The sequence below is a fragment of the Dasypus novemcinctus genome, chromosome 12 (genome assembly GCF_030445035.2).
Source record: "Dasypus novemcinctus isolate mDasNov1 chromosome 12, mDasNov1.1.hap2, whole genome shotgun sequence".
Taxonomy (NCBI): Eukaryota; Metazoa; Chordata; class Mammalia; order Cingulata; family Dasypodidae; genus Dasypus; species Dasypus novemcinctus.
The window spans coordinates 34,528,827-34,555,753 of NC_080684.1; the positions used below are offsets into that span (position 1 = coordinate 34,528,827).

Below are 26,927 nucleotides of genomic sequence, written 5' to 3' on the forward strand. Positions count from 1 at the left end.
GGTGGGGTGGGGAAAGGGTACGCAGGAAGCAGGCACAGCCAAGACAGAGGAGGCCTTTCTAATGGAAATCAGATGCCAAGTGAAAGTGAAGGAAGAGTAGTTTGAGAATAGAAAGTTCCTATTGGTCAGAATCGAACAGGGAAACAAGAGTTCTTAAGTTCCCCGCTTCCTTTTGTGCAACCCTTGACCCGGACAGAAATCTGTCTGTGAACAGTGTAAGTACCACATGCTCATCCCCTCTCTTTGCCCCTTTCACCTTCTGTGAAGCAGGCATCTGGATCCAAGTATTCCTCAGGCTGTTCCACAGGAACTTCTTCTACTTCTGGTTTGATATCAATGGTGCTTCCTTCAGAGGAGCTAGTATCATCCAGTTTCTAATTATATAAGGAAAAGGGAGATCAAGCAACTTTGCAGCAGCACGTTCACTCAACACTGACAACTCTAGCTCCAGTAGGGGCGATGTTCCAGCTATAATTCTGCTCTACAACTCTTTTTATAAATCATCATTGTCCAACTCATGCTTGGTAAACAATACCACAAGGGCCTCAAAACTCTTCTCAGGATGGGAGTTTAATGTTAAAACCCACCCACAGATGACATTCCAAACCCCATGTGGCTGCAGGTTGGTCTCAGGGATATAGCTCAGAAGGATTAATGGCAAGGAAGTACTCAAGGATGTACTCTAGCCTCAGATCCAGAAGACCCAAAAAAGATGGAATTAGGTCCAGAAACACCTCAGGAATCTAGGTCATCTAGGCAAGGCCTAGAATGATATTGGAGGGGGAGGTGGGTTTGCAAAGTGAGTTGACTTGGAATCTCTCTCCCAAGCCCGCTGCTGAACCAATCCCTGGGGCTGACAGAGCCTTGTTTGCTCTCACACAGGATCAGGGTTGCTCACTAGGCTGCTCTCTAGGCTGGGCCCTTACATCTTTGCTGCCTTCAGGATCCGACTCGCTGCTAACGTCCTCTGTGTTGAGGTTCTCAAAATCAGACTCGCCTACTGCAATGGGCACCCGCACAGTCAAGTTGGGGTTGTTGATGAAGGACATGTGGTCCTCGTCAATGATGTATTTCTCCACGCTGCTGCCAATGCCACTGGTTGTGCCATTGCCATTCTTCTGGAAGTCACCATTCCGGTGAATGTCTGCACCAGTGTGGTTGGCGATGCAGTTGCCCTTCTTCTCGTATAGCTCGTCCAGAGGTTTCACTTCATCGGCCTCACGCTGCTTGAAGTGGGCCTGCATGAAGGCGTGCACCTTCAGTTTGATCCAAGCCACACCCTTCTTGATGCGGATTACTGAGATCTGTAAGTTGTTCATTTCCCCATCGTCGTCTGTGGCTGCCAGGTTGTCTGCACTGAAGGAGCTCAGGAGCAAGGCCAGAAATAGGTTTAGTACCTGCCAGTAGGATTAGAAAAAAAAGACAATGAATGGTAAGTGGTGTTAAGAAAAGTTGTCCACTAAGCTCGGGGCTGCACAATGGCAACCTGCAGACTTTCTGTGACTGACTCGGGAGTTTCTGTTCTGTTTTGTTTGACCCACAGAGTGTTTCAAATGCCCATGTCACTAGGTGGGCATTTGGTTTCGTTTGGGTTAACATAAAAGGAGTTTAGCACCTCTTTTCTTGGTTCTTTTATGGCTTTAAATACATTTTTGTAATTACTTCTTTTATAATCAGAAAAAGCAAAGGCTGTATGCATTTTGGAAGAAAATTCCCCAAAAATGAAAACAAAAAGGTGAATATAGATCTTTGGGGAGGTTCAAAGGGTGTGCAGATACCATGTGCTCGTGAGCAGGGGCTAGGCTAGAGGGCAGGACCCATGTTAGGGAAAAATTTGGCTTGGAGAGCCATACTTTCTTTTTCTTTCTTTTTCTGTTAAAGCAGTTTAATTGAGATATTATCACACACTATACTGGAGAGTCATACTTTCATACAACAAAGTCAAGAAGGTCAAATTGAAATATATGCCATGTGGTATTTTAAGAACGAATATTGTTTTCCTAATATTTATTGAAATAAAAGTTTTAGAAAAAAAAAAGGGAAAAAGAAAAGAAAAAATAAAAAAAAAACAAGAAAAAAAATGTTTTAGCAAGACAGTGATGATGACTTTTGTGTTCTGCTGTGGAACCAAGTGTCAAGCCATCAAAGACAAGCTTTATTTATTTTTTAAAACTTTTTGTTTAATTTCCTATTGGACATTAAGATTAATTTTTATTAAGACTTACTTTTGAAAAGTGGGAAAGGTGCTCACTTCTTAATTTACACTTGACCCTTCCTTTGTAATACTTCTGAAAATGAGTAAGGCATTCATTTTAGGTAGAGATAATATATGTACATATTGGGAGGGATGGGAAGAATAAATGAACTATATGTGTTTGGATGATCTGGGCCATTTGTAGAAGCAAAAAGGAATAATGGTTGGTAAATGGGAGTGATGTGGAAGAGGCTTTGAAGGCCAGGCTGAGGAATTTGAGTTTTATTTAATTGGAACCACTGTTGGTTCCTGAGTAAAGGAGGCACAGATGATAGAGATTTGAGGAAGTCACTCCTAGTAGCTTCATATAGACAGACATGGCAAGTCAGGAGGTTGTCACATGCATGAGTTGATAAGGGTCTGGATTAGGCTATAGTGAGTTCAAACCTTAGCATGCACAGCAAGCTCTTGGGGGCGTGCTTGTTAACAATGCGATCTCCTTGGCCTCACCTGAAGAGATTCTGATTCAGTAGATCTGGTGCAGGGCCTGGGACTCTGCCATTTTTTAATGAATATGAACTGGGTGAATGTGATGCAGGTGGTCTCCAGACCACACTTTTAGAAACACTGGAAAGGTTATAGAATGGAAAGGAAGGGGCAGGCCTTAGAAATACTATGAAGAAAGACATATAAAGAAAGATGTATTTAAAACACAGCAGATATTTGCCAGGAGTGGAGGGAAAAGAGATGGAAAAGACTCCAAAGTTACAGGTTCCTAGGGACTAGACAGGTAGGGGGATGGAGCAAAGGGAAAACTGGAAAGGTGCCATTGGGGGAAATGAAGAAGTAACAAAGCAGATTTCTGCCATGTTCTTAGGTATCTGTACAGTCCTGGGGCGATGTTCTTGAGACAATGTTCTTGACACAACTGAGAACAGGAGATGGAAGAAAAGGGTGGCAGCCAGTGCTGGAAATGTCGATCACCCTCTGTACCACAAGGCAACAATTGCTTTCAGTGAAGGAGTGGAAGGACTGGGAGGATTAGGACCGAGGGCAAGGTGGCTGGGAACGGAGAGTGGGGGGATTAAAGAAACATTACACTGGCTGATTTTATAGCCCAAAAGGAAGAGGGCGGCATGGCTGGTTCAGGGGCTGGTGAGTGGGAGCCTTCTACTAGCATGCTTCTCCATGGCAGTGAAGTGAAGAGAGCTAGTTCAGATCACTTTGACAGGGTTCATCTGAACTTGCCTTCTTCCAGCCCTCCTTGCTCTATACATGCAAGAGAGATTTGGAGGTCTGATCTATAATTTTAATGTCCATATGTATCACCTGGAGATCTTGTTAAAAATGCAGATTCTGAGTCAGCAGACCTGGGGTGAGGCCGGAGATTCTGCATTTGTAACCCAGTTCCAGGTGATCTTGCTACTAATTCTGTTTACACTTTGAGAAACAAGGCGTTAAAATCTCTGTGGATGAATGTTCTGTATACGGAGGCAGAAAATAGCAGGCTGACAGATTAGAGTAAAGCAAGAAAGTTATTTGCTATTTACACAAATTAAAAAGAACCCTAAAATGGTTTAGATCAGTGGTTCTCAATGGAGGCAATTTTGTCCCTTAGGAGACATTTGGCAATGTCTGTGACATTTTTGATTGTCACAGCTCGGGGTAGTGATGGTGGTAGGGGGTGGTTTGCTACTGGCACCTTAGCAGGTAGAGGCCAGGGATGCTGCTAAATACGTTACATGCACAGGACAGCCCCCTCACCCCAATAAAGAATTATCTGGCCCCAAATGTCAATAGTGCCAAGGTTGAGAAATTCTGGTTTAGATGAAGGAAACTTTTTATAGAAGAAGGAGCACAGACTTTGGAGTCAGGCAGATCTAGGTTCAGATATCAGCACTGATATTTACCAGTTGCCTGGCCTTGGGAATGTCACTTAACTTTGCTGAGTTTTGTTTCTTTAACTATGAAAAAGAACTGGCAGGTTGTAGAGGTTATGACATAGTAAGCACTCTATAAATATCAGTCCCCTCTCCTTCATTTGTATCTTAGTGTTCCTGGGCCAAGAAAGAATAAGAACAGACATAGCCATGGAAGGTGGTAGAAGGAACAAGCAAATTGGGTTTCTGGGCCAAGGGTAGGATGTTCAGGCTAAAAAGCAAAAGATCTACAAATTAGTACTAACCACCAAGTTGCCAATAACCATGACCATCATAAAGACAATGAGGCACATGGCCTGGCCTGCCACCTCCATGCAGTCCCACATGGTCTCGATCCATTCCCCGCACAACACTCGAAAGACAATGAGGAAGGAATGAAAAAAGTCATGCATGTGCCAGCGAGGGAGGGTACAGTCCTGGTTGATCTTGCAGACGCATTCTTTGTAGTTTTTTCCAAAGAGTTGCATCCCCACTACAGCAAAGATGAAGACAATAATGGCCAGCACCAGGGTCAGGTTGCCCAGGGCACCCACGGAATTTCCGATAATCTTGATCAGCATGTTCAGGGTGGGCCAGGATTTGGCCAATTTGAAGACTCGGAGCTAGAGGAGGAAAAAACACAAACAAAAACTAAATGATACTCAACCATTTTCTTATCAAATGGCTAAAATAAAAACATTTAAAACTAATAAGATCAATTTAAATTTATTGAGCACCCCTGGGAAATTCCCAGGACTTTCTACAACAGCATTAGACTAAAAAAGAAGAAATTGAGGCAAAGATGAGGAAAAACGGATGAGGTTCACAGTAAGTGAAAGAATTAGAACATGGAACCAAGAATGCTGTCTCTAATTCCATGTATTAATATTATAGTCCCTGAACCAATCTGCTTTTTAAAAACCAACCCACGAGCATACCACTTTCTATCGACTTTCTCTCCTTGACTTTGCAAGGGACATGTGAAGGACAATGTGATTTGTAGGGAACCAAAAGACCAGTATGGTAAGGACAGTGAAAAAAATCATCTCTTTAAAAAAGCAACTATTGGAAAATTCTGATTAATCTCCCTTATTGCTTGCCAATAAATAAGCAGTGGCTGAAATGAAACTTTTGTAATATGCTTGGAATAACTTGGAGGAAAAGCACAACTTCCAAATAGGGGCAGTTCCACATATATAAACATCTCATAGAAAGGGGCTATACTGATACTAATTCAGGGGACAGAACTTTTAGTACAAGCCAATCATGCAATTCTATATTCTGTAATGAGTTGGTTTACAAAGTCCTGGTGAAGAGTCTAAGATTTATAATGCACAGAGCCCATGGTAGCTTGGTCAATGGAATAGTAATGAGATTATCATTAGATGTCTTATGTTGATAAATAACTCACACATAACATAGTAGGAATTTTATTAGAAGGCATCAGCATTAACTTGAACATTATTTTCCTATTGAATACTTGAGTCTCATGGGAGAGTTCAAGGCTTACCAAGTGTTGCTCTATGTGTTTATCTGGGCCACTCAAATTTTTTTCCATTCTGAATGGCTTTTAATTTATTAAGAATATTATTGTTAACGCTTCTGTCTCTCAATCCTTCCTTGTCTTCTAGATAATAATACTCACAAAATGTCTACTGTGGGTTGTAGCCTAATCAAAGAGCCGTCAGCAAAGGTCCCAGAAACTTGGCAGATGTTATTTTTTGGCCTGAACTAAGTGAAATCTGTTTTAGAAAAGTTTCACTCAATTCCAATTCTCTTTTTTTAGATTTGCTGAATATCCCAAAGAAAAAGCCTTAAATCCTTTCGGTTGTCAGTGCTTAGGTATTTTCCCCACGGGGAGAGAAAACCTGAGCCAGTCCTGATGCCAGAAAGCGGTATGTGAGTTTTGTCTGAGGGGTTACCCCCAAGGTAACCCGGCATCTCCAAGGGCTTCATCAGGACATCACTTATGCCTGCTGTTTATGGGCAGCTCTTTCGAGGGCATCATTAACTACTTTTTCAGAAAGTCATTTTAGTATTTTAAATATAAACTTCTTAAAAAACATTAATTAAAAATCCTTCTTAGCTAATGATATGGAAAACAAAGCCACTGTTCAACAACTAATTTCAATGTAATTGTCAAAATATTATTTACCCTTATTTTCTGGAAGGGGCCACCATGACAGAGGAAATGAGAAAAGTCATTTTTTAGCAAGGACAAAGTCTTGTCATTTCAGGGAGATGTTCAGATAAAGAAATAGGTTTGCCTCACAAACACAAATTAGACCTCTGTAATACCCCTCAGGAGTCCTTCCTCTTTATCTAATAAAACCATTATTTTTGGAGGAACTTCCTAAAATTAATTTTACTAGCTAAGCCAAATAACTAGCCAAGTGGAATAAAGCTAAGAATTTTTCATCAGCAAATTAACTTGCATAAAATCCTCTCTAGCAGCTACAAGATAGAAAATGTAAAAAAGAAATTGGAGAAATATGGAATACCAATCGGAAAGAGCGCAGCACCGAAAGCCCCTCCACGTCTGCTAGCCCCAGTTCCATTAAACTGAGGGAGACAATAAATCCGTCAAAAATGTTCCAACCTTCTTGGAAATAATAGTAGGGATCCATGGCTATGAGCTTCAGGAACATTTCTGCTGTGAAAATTCCAGTGAAAACCTAAAGAGGTGGAGGCAGGGGGTAAGAGAAAGAATAATAGAAAAGAAAAAGCTTTTATTATTCCCTTCATATACAACATGCTTGAGAAGGTAAAAGAGCCAGCCTTGGCTGAAGTCTGCATTTCAGGATATTGTTCTTTGGTTATCCCATGACTACTCCCAAAACTACACGATGCAGGAAAATCTTCTTTTCCTCTTGAATGAAGTCCCCAGCCCCAGAATTCCCATCTTAGTTGGCAAAACCACTCAATTCACATTGTTCAAGAGAGCAGTTAAAAAAATGTTCTAAGTAATGGCAATACCACCCAAGGTGAGCCTTTTTAAAGGATCAGCAATCATTTGAATGTGCTTGCTCGGGATGTTTGCTTAAAAAATCACTTGTTATGCTACAATTACATTAGAAAAATAAAGTGTTATTCCTAATTTGACATTGTGTGTCATATCAAACCTAGATATATGATTCAGGATTTCTTGTTTTTTTTTTGAGGTACTGGGGCTGGGAATGGAACTGGGACCTTGTATGTGGAAAGCTGGTACTCAAACACTGAGCCATATTGGCTTCCGAGTTGGTTTTTTGTTTATCTGCTTGTTTTTGTTTTTTTTAATAGGAGGCACCGTGGTTGGAACCCAGACCTCCCATGTGGGAAGCAGGCGCTTAACCACTTGAGCCACATCTGCTCCCTTGATTCAAGATTTCTTCCTTTCAATCGTAAAAGCAATAGAGCATTGTCAAAAGTATACAAAATGTAGGAGAAAATATCCATACTCTTACCACCTTTCACACAATTAACATTTTTATGTATTCCCACTCTGACTTTTGTGAAGCGCATAGAGATTTTGAAAGAGTTGTAAAACCACAGAGTATATATATTATCTTGGATCTAATTTTCCATATATCATGACTATCCATGAAGATACACAGTCTTCCTAATTCCCATTTTTAATGGTTATATAAAATTCTGTTGGGTGACTGAATCTTGAAAGAATTTTCTTATTGTTGTAGACCTTGGTGCTTCCTTCTAATTTCTCACTGTGAAAATGAATTACGTAATACGTATTTCTAGATTTGTAGCTTATGGAGCACAAGATTGGGATCTTTGCTATGTTACCTATCTCCTACTTTTCTGCCTGATGGAGCACCTTATGTTTCTCTGTGCCTTCTGAATCCTGCAGACCTTAGTAACACAGAAAGTCCTAAAAGAGTGTAAAATCCTATGAAAGCCAGTGTTGACAACAAGACTAATATCCTCATTCTAGGTTAACCATGTAACATGAGACTCTTACTGAATATTACTACATTTTTAGGGGAAAGGAAATTTTTAAAACTTTCATAATAAATTAGTACTGGGAAGTGGATGTGGCTCAAGCAGCTGGGCTCCCACCTACCACATGGGAGGTCCCAGGTTCGGTTTCCAGTGCCTCCTAAAGAGGATGAGCAAGACAGTGAGCTGATGCGACAGACTGGTATGGTGAACTGACACAACAAGATGACACAGTGAGAAGATGCAACCAAGAGACACAGTGAAGAAACACAATAAGAGATACAATAAACAGGACGTGGAGGTGGTTCAAGCAATTAGGCGCCTCCCTCCCACATGGGAGACCCCTGGGTTTGATTCCTGGTGCATTCTAGGAAAAAAAAAAAGAAAATGAACAGACAGCAAAGTGCAAACAATGAGGGATGAAATAAATAAATAAATAAAAATAAATAAATCTTAAAAAAAAATTAGTACTTGTTACTAAATACCAAACTAGTTACCAAGTTTACATAGAAAGGAGTTTAAGGAAAATGATGATACGGTCTAAGGACTGAATTAAAATAGTAAAAAGTACTGAAATTATAGATGCTGTTTGAAAATATACCGAATGAATGGATAACACTAACGAAACAGAATGACTTGATAGAAATATATCAAAATGGATATACTGGGCTATATGCTTTTGATGTCTCTATATTTTCTGTGATTTCCCATTTTTCTAAGTTGAAGAAGTAGTGTTTAAAATTGAAAAAAAATTCCCCATAGAGATCCAATTAAGAAAAAACAATGTTCATAGTGCAAGCTAAGCTTCTTTAGATATAACTTTCCTCTAATGAGGGTAGGGAAAGCAAGGACAGCTAATCAATCCTGCCATATATTTCACCCTTGGCATAAATGCATCAAAGGTTTCTCTACATAGAAAGGTTAGCCCATTTAATGTACAACGTAAACCAAGTGAAGACTGAGTACAGCATGTAGAGATTGAGTTTGTTATCTGATTAGTTCCTGGTGAGCACACAAGACATGCTCAATAACAAGTGCTTGCTGATTGATGGTGGGTTACCTATGTACTATGAGAACTCTGGTTCCTAAGAGAAAACTGGCAATGGCACAGTTATGCCTGTCAATGGGATGAATGGCCTCCAGATGTGCGGCAGGAACTGCCTGTGACAGAGGTCATCAACATGCTGTTTCTACACATGGTGTGCTGCCATCAGCCGGGGTGTGGGCTAAAATAAATTTGTAACTATTAGTTGTGTGAAGGAATTACTTTTTAAATATCAAGAAGAGCAGATTTTACATTATCCCTATGATGTCATGCTAATGTGCACTGATAGGCTTCTCGAGGAGGAGAAGAATGGGTAGAATTAGAAGCAGCATATCAGCATTTGTATTTAACTGCCACTTCTGTGAATGTCAATCAAATAGTCACCTAAGAATTTATGTTCTAATGCAGCAGTTCTCAAAGTGCAGTCTAGGATCCCTGAGGTCCCCAAGACCCTTTCAGAGGGCATGAGGTCCTCCCTTCTCCAACTACGATTCTGCTGAGGCCAAGCGTTCTTCCTATACTTCAACCGAAACAACACATCTCAAAAGACTGAATGCAGAAGTAGATAAGAGAATCCAGCTGTCTTCTATTAAGCCAGACATTAGAGAGATTTGCAAAAATGTCATTTTTTTCTCACTATTTTTCTTCCTTGGAAAATGTAGTTTTTATCCCATCAAATGTTATTTGTGTTCATTTGCAATGGGTATAATATTGTGATTTTTAACAAATAAGTGAATATTTTACTTAGTTTTAATTCCAAACATGATAAATACCAATATATGGCCCACATAAACAAAAGTTTTTTTAGCATTCCTTAAGGGTATAGGGTTCCAATGCAAAAAAGTTTGAGAACCACTGTTCTAATGGGCTGTTCTGAACTCACAGAACAGCCCATTAGGTTGGACAAGTTCCTTGGCACTGGCATGACAACTTGTGATGTCAGCCTATCAACTAAAGGCTACAGTATCCTGAGATTGGGGTATTTCACTTGGGGATTACTCTAGGGTTTGGGAAGGGTTGGGGAGAAGTGGCATTCCTCCTTCTGCTATAAATGCATTTTCAGACAAAATTCAAGCTCAGTGGGGCATGACTGGGGTTTAGCACACTCCTCTCTTTGTTCTCAGAAGGCAGCTAATGAGTTTCTGTTCTGTAGTGGACCCTCCCTTGAAGTTAATGAAATTCGATTCAATAAACATTCACCAAAGCCCATAGGAACCACAATGGAGACATGAAAGAAAAAACATCAAAAACAAACCATAAAACAAAAAACAAAACCAAAAAAACCCACAACAATACATGACCATAAAAAAGAATGGCTGCTTAGGAACTCAGTCACCAGGGCATAGGGTGACCAACACTTCCCGGTGTGCCTGGAACTTCCTTGGTGTTAACACTTAAAATTCTACATCCCAGGAACCCCACAGGCCCCTGGAGATTGGGACTCTTGGTTACCCACCAGGAGGAGACAGGCACAAAAACTAAAATGTCATGTAGTAAATATTATAATGAGGTAAGCAAAGGGGCTACAGGGATACGATGAAAGAAAAATAAAAGCCTGAAAAGAAAGTTAAGAAATGCTAACATTCATGTGTGTGTTTGGTAAAGGATTTTTCTTTTTTCTTTCCTTTTTTTTGGCTTTGAATCTTGGAAATTACATCTCAGGTAAAGGCCCCGCCAGTCCTTCCACATCTCCTCCCCAAACAGTGCAGTCCTAAAGGTGCCCACTGGAGGGGAGATCTGGTGCCAGTGTCAGAGTGCCAGCAGGCTGAGGAGGGTATTCGGCTAGAAGGCAGCCAGCACAGGGTGTTGAGGCCCCAGGGCGATGGGGAGGGTATCCACACTGGAGGGGACTAGGGACCTGGAAGACAGATCTAGAGCTCAAGCAGGGAGATGTCAGAGCCCAAATGGGTGAGTAAGATATTCACACAGAGTGGTGGGTATCTGAGGATGTAGAAACAGGGGAGTGACCTGGTACTAGAATTAGCCATCGAGTTGGGAAAAGAGAAGTTCCAGGAGGAAGTGGGGCCTGGTGGAGGAAGTGAATGCCTTAGTGCAAGGGTTCTAAACGAGGGGTCCATGAACTTGAAGCGAAATTCAAAAACACATTTTTCTTGTGATTCGGGTGTAGTATATTTATTAAACAATACACAGTGTGATGTGGACTTAGTAAGGGGTCTGTGGTTTTCATTTGACTGGCAAAGGGTTTTGTGGAACAAAGAAGGTGAAGAACCCCTGCCTTAGTGGGATGAGGACACAGTCTGGGTACAGGGCTGGCAGGCAGTAGAGCCTGGGCAGGGGGAAAAGAGGGTGGCCTGGAGTGGGGGGCAGAGCTTAAGCAGGATGAAGACAACTTTCATGTTGGGGGAAAGACTGGGGGCTGGAGGGGGTGAAGAGGGTGTCCACTCATGGGCAAGGCCTGCTGTGAGGCATCAGAGTCCATGTAGGGTGAGGAAAAAGCAAGGATGTGTGCGGTGGCCTAGTGTGTGTGGACAGAGCCTGAGCGTGTGAAGAGTGCATCTACATGGAGGAGAGGGTTGGTGTGGATGCCGGAGGCCAAGCAGGGCAAGAGGGCATCCAAAGGTATGGGGGACAGGGGAGGCCAAGCTGGGGAGGCAGGGCCTGGACTGGAAGAGGGGAGTTTCCACAGTGTAGGAGGGAGCAGTGGCTGTTTGAACAAATCAGTAAATATATAAAAGATAATGGCAACTAGGTTTCTCATTGTTGGAGAAGGTGTCAAAATACAGAAAGGGAGAAAACCAGAATGCATCTTACAGTACTAGATTAGAATTTGAGGGGAGAGTGTGAATACAGCTAGCTCAGTATCACAGCCAGCCTTCTCCTCAAAAGACATGGAGCAGAAATATTCCAATAACAACATGCCTACCTAGAGCCCAGAGCTTGACTTCTAAATGCCATTGTCCACTAAAAGAACCAGAACTTCTTCAGAAATGGCTGATTCCAGGTCTGGGGCAAAAATAATAGAAAATTAGCCTGGAACATCTTGTGGGACCAGAGGGCAAGGAAGGGACAGGTCAAAAGGACACAGAAGTAGGAAGTGGATGTGGCTCAAGCAGTTGGGCTCCCATTACCATATAGGAGGTCCAGGGTTTGATGCCCAGGGCCTCCTGGTGAAGGCAAGCTGGCCTGTGTGGTGAGCTGGCTCACGTGGAGTGCTGCACTGTGCAGAAGTGCTGGCCCATGCGGAGAGCTGGTGCAGCAAGATGACGCAACAAAAAGAGACACAGAAGAGAGACAATAAGAGACACAGCAGTACAGGGAGCTGAGGTGGCGCAGGAAAATGATCGCCTCTCTCCCACTCCAGAAGGTCCCAGGATCAGTTCCTGGAGCTGCCTAATGAGAATACAAGCACACAGCAAATGGACACAGAGAGCAGACAATGGAAGGAGGGGGAGGGAGGGAGGGGCGAGGGAGAGAAGGAAGGGGGGAGGGAGGGAGGAAGGAAGGGAGGGATTGGTGAGTCTGATTTAAAGTTGTTACTGGTATAAACAAGTGTCAATTTAAAAAAAAAGGACACAGAGGCCAGTTTGAAGGGACTACGACTGACCGAGTTAGGAACAGTTTAAACATCAAAACTAATAATAGTAATGGATTATCACCTACTGGATAAAATAAAAAACCACAAGTCCATACTAATATAAAGAAATAAATAAACTGAAAGTTCAATGAAGAACAGGAAATTTAGATAGTACTTATGCATTGTAAGGGAAGAAAAAGTGACTTCACAGGGGTGAAACTTACAGGTACCTCCTGAATCGTGTGATAAACTGCACATCACCAGGAATAAGACAAATGGAAATCTTGGGCCACCTCGAAGATGTAGTAAGAAGAGAGCCTCACTTCTGTGATATTTCTGTCCAAGATGCAGAACTCAAATTGAGCAACATTCTACAAAATAATTGGCCTCTAATCTTTAAAAATGTCAATGTCATGAAAGTCAAGGGAAGAGAGAGGACCTCTCGAGACTGAAGATTAAAGACATAGGAACTGCATCCCTTGTTACAAAGGACATTATTGGGATTACTGGAAAAGTTTAAATGAGGCCTGCAAATTAGTATGAATGTCACTTTCTTGATGTCGACGGTTATACTATGGTTTTGTATTTGTTTGTAAAAAAAACACACACACTAAAGTGTTTGGGGCGATGGGGTTATGTCAGCAATATAGTCTCAAAAAAAAGTTTTTACACTACTTGAAAGTAACTTTTCTGTAAGATAGAGATTATCTTAAAAATCTCATGTAAACTCAGTGTTGTGTTCAACTGGTTGTAAAAAATTCAAGAAAAGAATCGTTACATTCATTTACTAAGTAACACAAATTTGTGAGAGTCACAGCTTCCCTGGGCTTCAATTTTCTCTACAAGACATGGGGATGTGGGACCAAATGACCTTCAAGTTTCCTATTATTATTTCCTATTGCAGGGAGGGCAGAAGAGGAAGGGATGGTCTGTTTACAGAAGACTGCTCTCATCTTCCCTCAAAAACATGCATCTACGACCATATAATATATTGATTTTCGTGGTAGATGAGGATTATGGTTAATAATACAAATACAAGAATGTTCCTCTATTACAGGGTGTTAAGAATATGGTGATACATGGGAAAATACATCTATGTAACTTACAGACTATAGTTAACAATACTATTGTAATATTTTTGTAGCAAAGGCAAAGAAGGTACTGTATCAATGTTAAAGGTAAAAAAATGGGATTTAGTTTTATGAGATGTGAATATGATTTTTTGTTTTTTGTTTTCCATTTTCTTCATTAACAAGGAGACCTTGATGATGTCATTTAACTAATTTGTGCTCACTTATTCATCTTTTGGAACACTGAAGAAACAACTGCATTCATTTTTAGGATTAAATAAGATAAATGTGCCTGAAAAGAATTTTACTTCCATAATTTAAGTTACCTTTTGTCTGTTATTTTATTTTTTGAAGTTGAAATAGTTTAAAAACAACAACATCTGTATGTCCCGTGGACAAACAAAATTTAATTTGTTATCCTGCTTAAGAAAAGCCTCCCTCACATTCCAACCATAAGGCAAGCAAACACTATTTTGCAAACTCGCCAATCACACTTTTTCACATCTTCTTATTCTTAGGTTCAGCAAAAGGCCCTATCCAAATTGCCAAACCTTTGAAAATTCTCCTACTGAATTCTATTTATATAGTGCCTAAAATTTGCACCTTTAAGTATTACAAAACTTCTGTACAGGTTCTCATTTTATTCTTTCACTATCAGTGACATGGTATTATCTCTATTTTATAGATGCAAAAACATTTCTGCACAGAAATCAATGACTTACTTAAGGTTAGGTTGTATCTAAAAGAACTAACACTCAAATCTTGACTTGGAATTCAGTGTTCTATCTCTCACACTTAGCACTGTGTAGACTGGCAGCAAAGTATATCTTTGTTTCTGATATTGCCCAGATGATGTACTGATATTAGTTTCTCTGATGTCTAGCATCTATTCCATGACCTGCTTTACTCCAGCACCTCCTCTCAGGGCATAACATTGCACACTTAATATCGCTCAAACAGAACTCTTCATCTAAAACTCCAAATCTGTTCCTGCCATCTCCATTTTCTGCTCAGTTATTAAACTCTCAGCCCTAAACACCATTCTTGACTTCTTTCCCTTTCTCTCCACATCCACTCCACTGGCCAGTTCAAAGTATCCTCAACCACTTATTACATTCTTTGTTGCTAACTGTATGTTTACCCTGCCCTCGACTCTGGCCACCAGAATGCCTTCTTATTTTAAAAACTGGTTCAGGTTGGCTTGTCTCCTGGAGTCCCTGAATATTAACTGGACTACCTTTTCTTCTCTCCTCTTTCCTCATTGACAGTCCTGAGCAAAGTCTTCTGAATGCTCACAACTCTAATTTAGGAGTTACCCTAAATCCCTGTAGCTTTTGAAGGGAAAAAAAGAACACTATTTTCTGGACTGGTCTGAGGAAAGTTCTGGTGGTAGTAGGTGGAAAGACCTCTCAAAATCCCTTGGAAATAAAGGACTGATTCTGTAAAAAGTAAGGAAAAATAAAGACTGCAAGCAAAACAAAAGACTACAGGGAATATGACAACTGCAATAGCAACAATAACAGTAAAAAGTATCCATTTGTATTTTTCTTACTTATTAACCTTTGGCTATTAAAATAAAGCTTATATCTGCATGATATCCAGAGGCATCATTCAGAAGCAGTTGGGAGACTTCCTGGGCAGCCTAAGGGAGTTCCCTGTCTCAAGACTGCAAGCATTTCCCCTGGTTGCGCAAGAGGCTTTACGTCATAGCAATGGGCCTGGAGCGTGTTGCTAACTCCAGACACGAGAGTGGAAAGACCATAGGATCACCTTGGAGGTACCCCCAGGAACACAATAGCCTACAAGGCCTAGCCAGAAAAAGGATTTCTTTGGTCATTTGTATTTTTAGAATCAAAACTAAAAAATAATAACACTTGAATACGAATATCAGGACTTAAGGTAGAAATTCTGAGTGTGAGTGTGTGGGAAATATACTGGGCAGAGATCATGCTGAAATTAAACAAGTAAATGGTAAAAATCTAGATTTGCACATGCCCAAGGTGCAACATCTAAGGAAAAATGAGGCCCAGATGACCTGGAGGATTTTTTTCCAACAAATTCATTGCTATCTATTAAAATTTAATCAATTACTGATCTTTGTACCAAAGAAGTGAAACAATAATCCCCAAATCACAACTACTTAACGTTAGAATACACTGCGCAATTTAGTTTTTAAAACTGCATACTTTTCTTCTAAATAAAAAATTAAATATGTGAATTAAGCTAACATTAAACTAAATTTGGCACAGATCAACTGATGGCAGAAACTGAATGATAGCCCAGAAGTTGGAGGGGAGGGGGAAATTAGTCTAAAATGAAAAATTTCCCATAAATAGTTCCCATATGGACAGTTAAGATCTGACAGTGCAAGCAGATTTATAGTTACACTTAATGTACCAAAAGAGCTTCCCCATTTTGTGGTGGTTGTTACTGAAGGTGAAAGGGGAAGAGATTTGCTGGAGCAATGCAGGAATCAATAAGAGAAACAGAATGAGAAAAAAATCTAGAAGTCCTTGGCTCAGCTGTTGAAACCAACCCACTAAATCAATCCTCCCATTTTGTCACCATGGTTGGTTTTCTGCCAATAGCTCCTAAATGATGTCTTCAAAGTTCTGTAGAAAGAGGAAACAGCCAAGGATCACAAGAATGAGCAGAAGTGGCTGGTGCCACGGCATATGTAGAACATTTGTCTTCTAATTAACTATTAACTTTCTTTTCAACTAAACTCCAGCTTTCAGTACCAGAAAAAGATGTCCTATAGGCAAAACATGTTCAGATAATAAAATCAGTGCTCTATCTTACCAGATTTCCTACAGCCAAGACATGTTCAAATTGTGGTGTCATAGGATGGTGCTCCATTGCCATAAACAGTGTATTCAGGACAATGCAGATGGTGATGGCTAAGTCCACAAAAGGGTCCATAACTATCAAGTTCACAATCTCCTTCAGCTTTATCCAGTAGGGGTGACACTCCCAGATGAGGAAAGTGTTGGCAAATTTATACCAGCATGGGGGGCACTTTCTCTGAGACTCTTCCAGCTCTGTAGTAAGTGAAAAACAAAGATGGCCCCTCAATCACAGAAAACAGGAGATATGCTCATAATCCTCATTGGGTCATTATTACTGCTACTAATATGAGAATAAAGATTGCTTGAGTATTGACATTCCTAAGTGCTTCTCTTCTCTTTAAGGTCAAGAGGAGGCTTGATTAGTCCAAGGTCCCTTCTTTGTTAATAATGATCTAGTTATACCTCACAACTCAAGCTATCAGTGTGGGGAGTACAGCATAGTGGTAAGGAGCTTGGGCTTTGGAGTCTGACTCCCTAGTTCAACTGGCTTCAGCACTTACAAGCTGTGTGAGCTCAGACAAGGCACTAGACTTTTCTATGTCTTAGGTGCCTCATGTGTAAAAGAGGGTCCCTTCTTTTAGGTTAGAGGAGAATTTTAAGGATTAAATGAGTTGATACATATAAAGGAGCCAGCATGGTACCTGGCACAAAAAGGGAAATGCTCAGCAAATGGGAGGTATTGCACTATTATATTGTACTTTTTATTATCACTAGAGAGAGAAGCAGTCGAAAAAGCACACATTCTAAAGCTAGGCATACCTGGTTCAAATACTGGCTCAGACACTTGCTCATTGTGGGAACTCGAGTAAGTTACTTTAAATTCTGTGAGGATTAAATGAGTTAAATATATATAAAGTACCTCAAAATACCCTAGCTAATATATGTACTACAGAAGTGTCTGTTACTATTACCTGCAGCAGAACCAGCACTGTTAACTAAGCCTCAGTGTGGAAAATATCTATTAAGTACTCAAAGAAGTACAAGTTACTGTCACTACTTTCAATGAGCTTACAATTTAGTTAGCAAATAAGTCACATTCCTTTCTCCCGCTTTTCTTTTTTTAAGCTCTCTTCATTTTTCCTTCTCTTTTGCCTTTTTGCCCTTTCCTACTCGCATCATTTCCTTCTTTCTTTACCTCTTTCTATCCTCCTTCCCTTGGTCTCTTCCTTCCTTTCTTTTTCTTTCCTTTGCATCCTTTGTACTTTCCCTTCTGTCTTTATCTGTCTATCTCCTTCTCTCTTTCAACAGCAGAACCTGTTTTTTCAAACAAGATCTTATGTGACCTCTCAATATGTTAAACAGAAGCAGCAGCTGCTCTGGTTGAAGCAGGAATAGGGGCTTTGAGTCCGGTCCAACCGACTTCTTCCTTCCCTGGGGTACTTCCCTAGAACCCTAGGACTCTGATAAACACAGGCTGAAAATCACTGGTATAGGTGATTTCTAAGGTGGTTTCTAAAGCTAAGATAAAAAAGAATTATTAGATGCTATAGGTAGAGAGACATTCAACCAGCAGTTATAGCAATCAAGGCATGAGGTCTTGCCCAACAAAGCTTTCCTCAAATTAAGTATAAAATATAATAAGCTAAGACTACAAAATTTAAGGACCTTGAACTAAGAGGATAGTCTTTATGACAGGTAACTTTGAAAACCTGTCGGGAAGATAATCCTTAGAAGCAAGGTTGGGATTTAATAGTTTCTTTCCCCCTGCCCGAATCTGCTGACAAAATAAAATCATTTGGAGAATAAAAAAAGTTTTCCAATATTTCACCAAGAATAAGATGGCTGCCTTATATTCATCTATTTCCCCTTATTCCAACCAGCTGGATGGTGCCCATGGTGATGGTTTTATTCTAGATGAGGTGGTTTTGGTTAGGTTTCTGATTGGCTCCTTGGTTGCTAAGAAAATGGTTGCCTTGGTTTTTCAGATTTAAGGGCCACAGTAAGCGCCACGTGGGAGTCTGCGTGGGAAAGGAAGTCTGCGAAGAAAATTTGCTTTGGCTTCTTCCTCATAGAACTCCCTCCCTTCCCAAGGTAAATTTAGTTTTCTTCCCAAAAAAGAAAATGAAAAGGTTCTCTTATTTCCATAAATTTTTATAGTACATATTTGGAAATTTGGTTCCGTTCCTTTTTATATCTCCTCCCTTCTCCAAATGTCTGCTGCTTGCCGGCACATGAAAGTTGAAGCAGTGACTGTACGCATTTCTGACAGTTGACACAATTGTAATGTTTTATAATGAACTAGGCTCCAAGTCTTTGCCAATGAGAGAGGTTTCCCTATCCTACAGGCACCAAGAGGATTCCTATAGGGACACTAGAGACCTCTCATCCACATTTAGTAAGAGGGAAGATTCTCAGAATAATCCTCTGTGCCCTAAAAAACTGAAAAAAAAAAAAAAAAGGAGCTTTAAGGGCTAGAAAAGATCCATTAGGTGAACAAAGAGGTTTGTAAAGTGACTCACAACCTGCAAACTGTGACTGGTCCCCACATGCCTGGAACGGATGAATATTTGGTATGGGGGAATGGGCTAACATAGGGGTTTGAGATGTCCAAAGGTCTGTGGGGCTTCCTTTCCTTTGCTCCTGGACATTTTCCCAACCTCAAGGGTACTGGGAATTATTTTTAGAGAAGGCCTCATAATTCCACCAAGATGGGTGCCCTGGTGGATCACCACGTTTTTGAAGGTGGGTTCCTCTCAATTTAATTCAACAACCTTTATTATTTTTTAAAAAAAGATTTATTTATTTATTTCTCTCCCCTTTCCCCCTGCCCCGGTTGTCTGTTCTCTGTGTCTATTTGCTGCGTCGCCTTCTTTGTCTGCTTCTGTTGTTGTCAGCGGCACGGGAATCTGTGTTTCTTTTTGTTGTGTTATCTTGTGTCATCTTGTGTCAGCTCTCCATGTGGGCGGCACCATTCTTAGGCAGGCTGCACTTTCTTTCGCGCTGGGCGGCTCTCCTTATGGGGCGCGCTCCTTGTGCGTGGGGTTCCCCTACAGGGGGGAGACCCCTGCGTGGCACAGCACTCCTTGCGCGCATCAGCACTGAGCATGGGCCAGCTCCACATGGGTCAAGGAGGCCCAGGGTTTGAACCACGAACCTCCCATGTGGTAGATGGACGCCCTAACCACTGGGCCAAGTCCGCTTCCCTCAACAACCTTTAAACACCAACAATATGTTAGGCACTGGAGAGACTCTGATGAACAAGACTATCACTGAGTTTACAGCCTTGTGGGAAAGGCAGCCTTGTGGGAAAGTAATTGTACAGACACTTTGTTTGTTAGTTGAATAAAGGAATGAATAATAGTGGCAGCAACCGCTATGGCCAACTGTCTCTATACATAACGCCAAGTACCATCACTCCTTCCTCATTCTTTACTTAACCAACTCTCTTCCTTTCTCCCACAGTTCTACAGCTTTGAGAAAAAGTGAGACTATACTATTCTTTGCCTAACTACACCCCACTCCAGACCTCTGTTAGATCACCAAAGCTTGTAGCTGTGTTAGCTGTGAATTTTGCTGAGCTTATTGGATCCTGGTAAGAATGTCTGTAACAGGGTAGTGGTGAGTCAGAGAAGGCCGGATTTTATTATTATTGCAAGGATTCTGGAATTCTTCACTGATTTCTAAACCATTAGGTGGGTGGGAGCCTATTTCTTTAGTTTTAAATAATAATTATTTTAATTTTTGGATTAAAATAAAGTCAGAGTTTCCTAACCAAATTTATAGGAAGCAGAAACAATTATTCATTAAATGCTGGCTTTTAACGTTTTAGCATGCATTAAATATAATGGGACCAATGGTTAAATAGGAATGGATCTTTCTTAATGTCCTTTAATTTCCTCTCACATTATTCAGCTCCAGCCATTCATTGCTCTCTGCTTACAGCAGTTCTAGCTCATCAGCTCTAACAAAGCAAGCCAAATACTAGGAGAGGGGATAGGATGACTGTCTGAGAAGGTAACAGCAGGATATGGGAACATCAGGGTTTAGAAAAGGGGAAGAAGAGCTGGAATGACTTCCTACTCATACTGCAGCTGTCTCTCTCTCCTGAGCTGCCCTTACATGTATTTCTTTTCTTTTGATAATTAAGTTTTTTTATTTTTAAAGAAGATTTAGATCATATATATGTCACATAAAAAATATAAGGGATTCCCACATGCTCCCCTCCCTCCCCCTCCCACACTTTCCCACATTAACAACATCCTTCCTTAGTGTGGTACATTTGTTACAGCTGATGAACCCCCATACTAAAGCACCGCCACTAACCATGGACTATAGTTTACATTATAGTTTACACTTTGTCTCGCACAATTTTCTAAGTTATGACAAAAAAACAACAATGGCCTGTATCCTAACATCTATGTCTTTTATGTGTGTCCTGGTGTGTGGAGGGTAGAGAATGAATAGAGTGGGGCAGAAAGAGAAAGAAAAGGACAGGGAAAGAGGAAGAAGAGAAAATTTAAAAAAGACAATGGTTTGCATCTAACTCACCAGAAGGATGGAAGTGCTAAGGCCTCCAAAGGGAAACCTACAATACCAACACTCTCTACCATTCCCAGCATGGCCAAGTTCAATTTGACATTTTTTTGAGCATCTACTTTTGCCAGACCCTGTGAAGGGCAATTGTAGATAATAAACAATTGCTACATTGTTATGGTATCTCTGCCAATAATAAAACATGCCTGTTGGAGGTTATTGGTTTTTTCTTTCTCAACTGCCATAGATGATCAGAGAAATCCTATCTTGGTCTCCAAGTGAATAATAAAAGTAGCTGAGGTTCTTAAGCATGGCTTTTGTACAGTCTGCAGTTATTTGCCTTAGTCTCAATGTATAATCTACAAAGCTTAAAGATGTTCTATTAAACAATGATCTCAGTGGAAATGAAAGAAAATAGTAGTTAATAGGTATCTGAATGCAGGTAGTTCAATATTATTTTTATTTGATACATTCTCAAGATTGGTTCTATAATTATGGTCTAACTTCTTGCACATATGTGGGGATATAAACACCCTAGGGGGGTTCCTTTCTAGGGAGTCTCTTTCCTCTGCAAAACCCTCTCCCAGCACACACCCATGGGCATATAGAAGAAGTGGTGCTGGGGCTTAAGTGGCTAAAAAGACACTTGTCCCAAGGACAGCAGGATAATTTTGAGTTTCCTTATCTCAGGGACTCCTGGTTATTGCTGGGTGTCTGGACTCTGAAGAACAGCAATCGGAGGCCTCAAGAACAGTCTGGAACCACAATGGGATGATTCAGCTCAATCAACATGATAATCAAATAAAGAGGATTCATGCAAGGCCCTGCCCAGATCAAGGTGGCAGAGTACAATAGTTCTGGGATCCTTCCCCTACAGAAGCTTTGAAAAACCAGCAAGAATGGGCAGAAACAGCTTTCTAAAAACTCCAAAAAACAGTACAAGGATTGCAGTAATAGGTCTTTAACAAAAGGCCACTGAAAAGCAGTAGGATCTTGTGAAGCCCTGGCTGGCCCCTCATCCACCCCTCACCGGCTCAGTGCAGAGCTGACCTGTACCCCCAGTGTAGAACCCTCATCCTGGATCTGGAGGGAGTGGAGTTACCCTCACGCACATACATCTGGCCCAATTTGTCTGGTGGTGGCCTGATGATTCTCTGTCCCAGAAAATGCCCTGCAGGTAGAAGGAGGCATTCCCAGCTCTTCTACAGAACACTGTGGGAGAGCACTCAATCATGCTGCCTAGGGGAAGGGATTGCTGACTGTGGGACAGAGAACTCAGTTTCTGGGACTATGAGGAAAACTGTTTCCTAGAGAAGAAAGAGGGGACATTTGTGTCCATGTAAATGTGGGGATTCCTATGGCTGCACACACATACCCAAAACAAGAGGCAGGCTCAGAAAGATTCTGGGAGGCCCCCACTCTTTGGCCAGAATCTATTCTCCAAAGACATTAGATGGATGACCCCTGAAGAAGAGCACTTGTGCAAGTTAATTTTCCAAGACTGGGAAAGGAGTTTTCTTGCTTTCCTTTTTTTTTTTTTTTTCCCCCTGACTCCTGTCATTCAAAGAAAGCTCTGCCATAATACTAGCTAGTTATAAGCTTAAGGAACATTAATTTCAAGGTCTAAATTCCAGTGATAACACATTAAAATATCAAAATACCCAGGTTTCAACACAAGATTACGAAACATACCAAAAAAAACCAGCAAGCAATGGCCCAGGCAGAGGAGAAGCTTAAAGCATTAGAAATCATCAGTGAGGAGCAGCAGGCCTGGGACATTCCAAACGAAGACTAAACAAATGGTCCTAAATATGTTCAAAGAGCTAAACATAGATAAAGAACTAAAGGAAAGAAGGAAATTAATAGATGAACACAAAAAGAATATCAATAGATGAAAATTATGAAAAGGAACCAAAAAGAGCTGAAGACCAGAGTAACAGAAAAAATTCCTGAGAGGGGTTCAACAGTAGATTGGAGGCAGCGGACTTTGCCCAGTGGTTAGGGCATCCGTCTACCACATGGGAGGTCCACGGTTCAAACCCTGGGCCTCCTTGACCCGTGTGCAGCTGGCCCATGCGCAGGGCTGATGCACGCAAGGAGTGCCCTGCCACGCAGGGGAGCCCCACGCGCAAGGAGTGCGCCCTGTCAGGAGAGCCGCCCAGCATGAGAGAAAGTACAACCTGCCTAAGAATGGCGCTGCCCACATGGAGAGCTGACACACAAGATGATGCAACAAAAAGAAACACAGATTTCCGTGCCGCTGACAACAACAGAAGTGGACAAAGAAGACGCAGCAAATAGACAGAGAGAGCAGACAACTGGGGTGGGGGGGGGAAGGGGAGAGAAATAAATATAAATCTTAAAACAACAACAACAACAACAGTAGATTGGAGGTGGCAGAAGAAAGAATCAGTGAACTTGATGATAAGGAAAGAATGAAGAAAGTGAACAGAGCTTGATGAACTTGTGCGACACCATCAAGTGTACCAATATATGCATTGTGGAAGTTCCAGAAGGAAAAGAGAGAAAGGGGCAGAGGGAATATTCAAAGAAGTAATGGCTAAAAACTTCCCAAATTTAATGAAAGACATGCATCTATACATCCAACATGCTCAATGGACTCCAAAGAGGATAAACCCAAATAGACCACACTTTGTGACATGTTTTAACCAGTCTGTTGAATGCCAAAGTAAAGAGAATTTTGAAAGCTGTAAGAGTGAAGCAACATGTCATATACAAGGGAGCCTCAATGGCTTAAGTACCGATTTCTCATTGGAAGGCTGTGGGAAGACATATTTGAAGTGTTGAAAGCAAAAAATTGCCAACCAAACGTTCTGTATCTAGCAAAATTGTCTTTCAGAAATGATGGCAATATTAAGACATTTCTAGTTAATCAAAAGCTGAGGCACTGTCACCACTAGACCAGCTCTGCAAGAAATGCTAAAGGGAGTTGCACAGGTTAAAAGGAAAGAACACTAGACAATTGTTTGAAGTCACGTGAAAAGATCTCTGGTAAAGATAATGGCATGGGTAAATATAAGTACCAGTACTACTACATTTTTTAATGTAACATTTTGTGTGATCTTTGTATCTTTTTTAAAAAAAGATAATAAATAAAAAAAATACCAATACTACTGTATTTTTGGTTTATAGCTCTACTTTTCACTTCCTAGAGAACCTAAAAGGCAAATGCATGTAATGTAATGGAAAATTAATCGTTTTGAACTCATAATGCATAAAAATGTAATTTGTGACAAGAACTACATAGAAGTGGGAAGACAGAGGGGTATAGGAACATAGTTTATGTATGCTATCGAAGTTATGGTGGTATGAAAGCAAATGAGATTGTTATAGATTAAGGATGTTAAATTAAAGAAAATATCAGATGATATGCAAACTCACAGAGACAGAAAGTAGAGTCCAGGTTAAGCGGGACGGTTGGGCAGGGTCAAGAGAGAGTAAATGCAAAAGGAGTGCTGAGTTTCTGTTTGGGGTAAAGGGAAAGTTATAGTAATGGGTGGTGGTGAGGGTACTACGATTAATCCCACTGAATGGTGTGCTTGGGAGTGGTTGGGATAAGAAGAGTTATTTTATACAAATGTTTCCGCAAATTTTTAAAAAAGAAAGAGAAACTAAAGAGAAATGACAATTAAATGTAATACACGATACTGGATAGGATCTAAAAATGGGGGAGAAGAGGCTCAAAAAGACATTTTTGTGACATAAAAAATTCGAATATAGAATGTAAACTTTAGACTATTATCTATGTAGTGCAGCAGTGCCCCAAATGTGTTCACTGAGTGCGATGAGTGAGTCACAATGATGGGGGAGGTTGCTGGTGTGGGAGGAGTGGGGTTGGGGGTTGGGGGGTATATGGGAACCTCTTATCTTTTTTAATGTAACATTTTTTTTGTCATGTACATATCTTCAAAAAAATACAATTTACAAAAATGATGAGGTGGGGGGGTGGGGAGTGGGTTATATGTTTTCTGTTTTTCTTTATGTTTTTTAATGTAACATTCCTTGTGATCTATTAACTTTAATAAAAAAAATACATAGGAAAAAAAAAAAAAGAATGTAAACTTTAAATGAACATCATATTTCCTGAACTTGGTAACTGCACTTACATAAGTGAATACCCTTTACATAGGAAATGTACATGAAAGTGTTATGTGTTCAAGGAATGTGTGTGCAACCACTGTCAAAATCGGAAAATAGGTAAGTAGATGATAGATAGAATGATATGGTAAAGATAGAAAAATGTTAAAATTGGTGGGTCTGAGTTTCTGGGAGAGTGGGGGTATGTTGGGGTTCTCTGGGGTATTATTTTTGCAATAAGCCAAATTATTTCAAAATAAAAAGTTAGTTAAAAAAGACTAATGAAGAAACAATAAGAATATTGTGAGAGAAAACCTAGTCACTGAATCTACCTCCAAAGAAAGCATGAGGAGCATGGAATAGACCACAATTGGATAGAAAGCTTCTGCTGATACGAGGTAAGGGGATCGTGGGATAATGGAAAATCCCCAGATATTCCTCAGCATGCTAGGCTGTGACATGGAGGAACTACCTGGTACAGAGAATTTAGGCACTGACAGCTAACATCACTGAAGACATGCTATGATTCAACAGTGGCTGCTCTTTCCCTGTGGCACAGAGTGCCCAAATTAAGAGGGGTTTTGGCTTACCTAGTCACACATCAAATATATTTATGGATATGTGGGAGTGTTTGAAGAGAGGCAGAATTAGGTGCAATCAAAAGGCACAGTAAATTCTTCCATAAAGGAAAACCAAAAGGGCTGTAAGTAGTTAAAAAGAAAAAAAGAGGTAGGAAAGTATTGATGTAGAGGATGCGAGGGCGATTCCTTGTCCTTTATCTTATTCTTCAGTCTCTATTCCTTGATGCCGCACAACCTCCCAATGGCTCCTTGGGATGATTACAGACTTCTTGAGATCAATCTAGTTCACTGTTATGTCATTCCTTCCTCCTTCCTACCTATTTGTGTACAATGCTAGCAGTGTTTGTGAAATCCTTATCTGATTCTCTGCATGTAGATTCAGGAACAGAACTTAGAATGCTGCTTTCGATAACCAGTAGGCTCTATTCCTAAAACTCAGAGACAATTTTTTTTTTTTTGCAAAACTCAGATCAAAGAACATTATGTTTATCATGCACACTACATATTTATTTATATCTCAGCAGCTAAGACTGATGTCAGAGGGCACATACCTTCCACTAGTGTATTTGTAACAACACTCAGGATACTGTTGATTCTGTCCTTTCGTCCATAGGAGGCCAGTTGTTCCATAGAAACTAAGAGAGATCCAGGGCCTTTCTTCTTAATTTCCACCTCAGTTGTAGCCTGAAAAAAAGAAAAGCAAACAGGGTGAATAAAGTCTTATAAATGTAAGGTTGGGCCCTACTGGATAGACATTCCAGAGTGTAAGCAAGAACATATGATCTCATTACATTTTTTATCTTGCTCCTACAACCCTATTCTCTTCAAGAAGTAGAATGAAGCAAGTTGGCTGTTGATCATCCTTAGTTCTGTAGATAACAAGACCGGGCACCTTAATGGTAGTTTGTGAAAATCTAGAATGAGCCCAAGAGTCTGGTTGGGACCCAAATACTTCACCTGATCAAGTTGAAAGACTAGATTCTCAAGGGGCAGTGCCAACAGAAGTGGACCCTGAATTTTCCTACCTATTTCCTACCACAGCATTTAGCTAGAATTGGACAACATGATAAAATGTGACATTCACCTCTACTTGAAATTTTCATTAAGAGCCACGCCCCTGACCACTATTACAGATGCTACTTCTTCCATGTGTAGGAGAATCGTCATTCTATCAACTACTCCTTCTAAAAGCCATTCCTGCGCTTAATACATTAGCAAGTCAAGGTT

The 26,927-nt window shown here is 40.6% G+C and overlaps 1 protein-coding gene across 2 annotated transcripts in view; it reads right to left on the reverse strand.

The window, feature by feature from the left end:
- SCN8A (sodium voltage-gated channel alpha subunit 8) overlaps positions 1-26,927 on the reverse strand; it is a 104,149-nt gene that overhangs the window by 28,875 nt on the left and 48,347 nt on the right. For both annotated transcript variants that reach the window (XM_071218883.1, XM_058308204.2), the window contains exons 10-15: positions 26,252-26,384; positions 16,502-16,740; positions 6,615-6,788; positions 4,380-4,736; positions 927-1,397; positions 257-374 (exon numbers count right to left, since the gene is read on the reverse strand). In XM_071218883.1, coding sequence (XP_071074984.1) covers positions 257-374; positions 927-1,397; positions 4,380-4,736; positions 6,615-6,788; positions 16,502-16,740; positions 26,252-26,384 — 1,492 coding nt within the window. The remainder of the gene's footprint in view (positions 1-256; positions 375-926; positions 1,398-4,379; positions 4,737-6,614; positions 6,789-16,501; positions 16,741-26,251; positions 26,385-26,927) is intronic.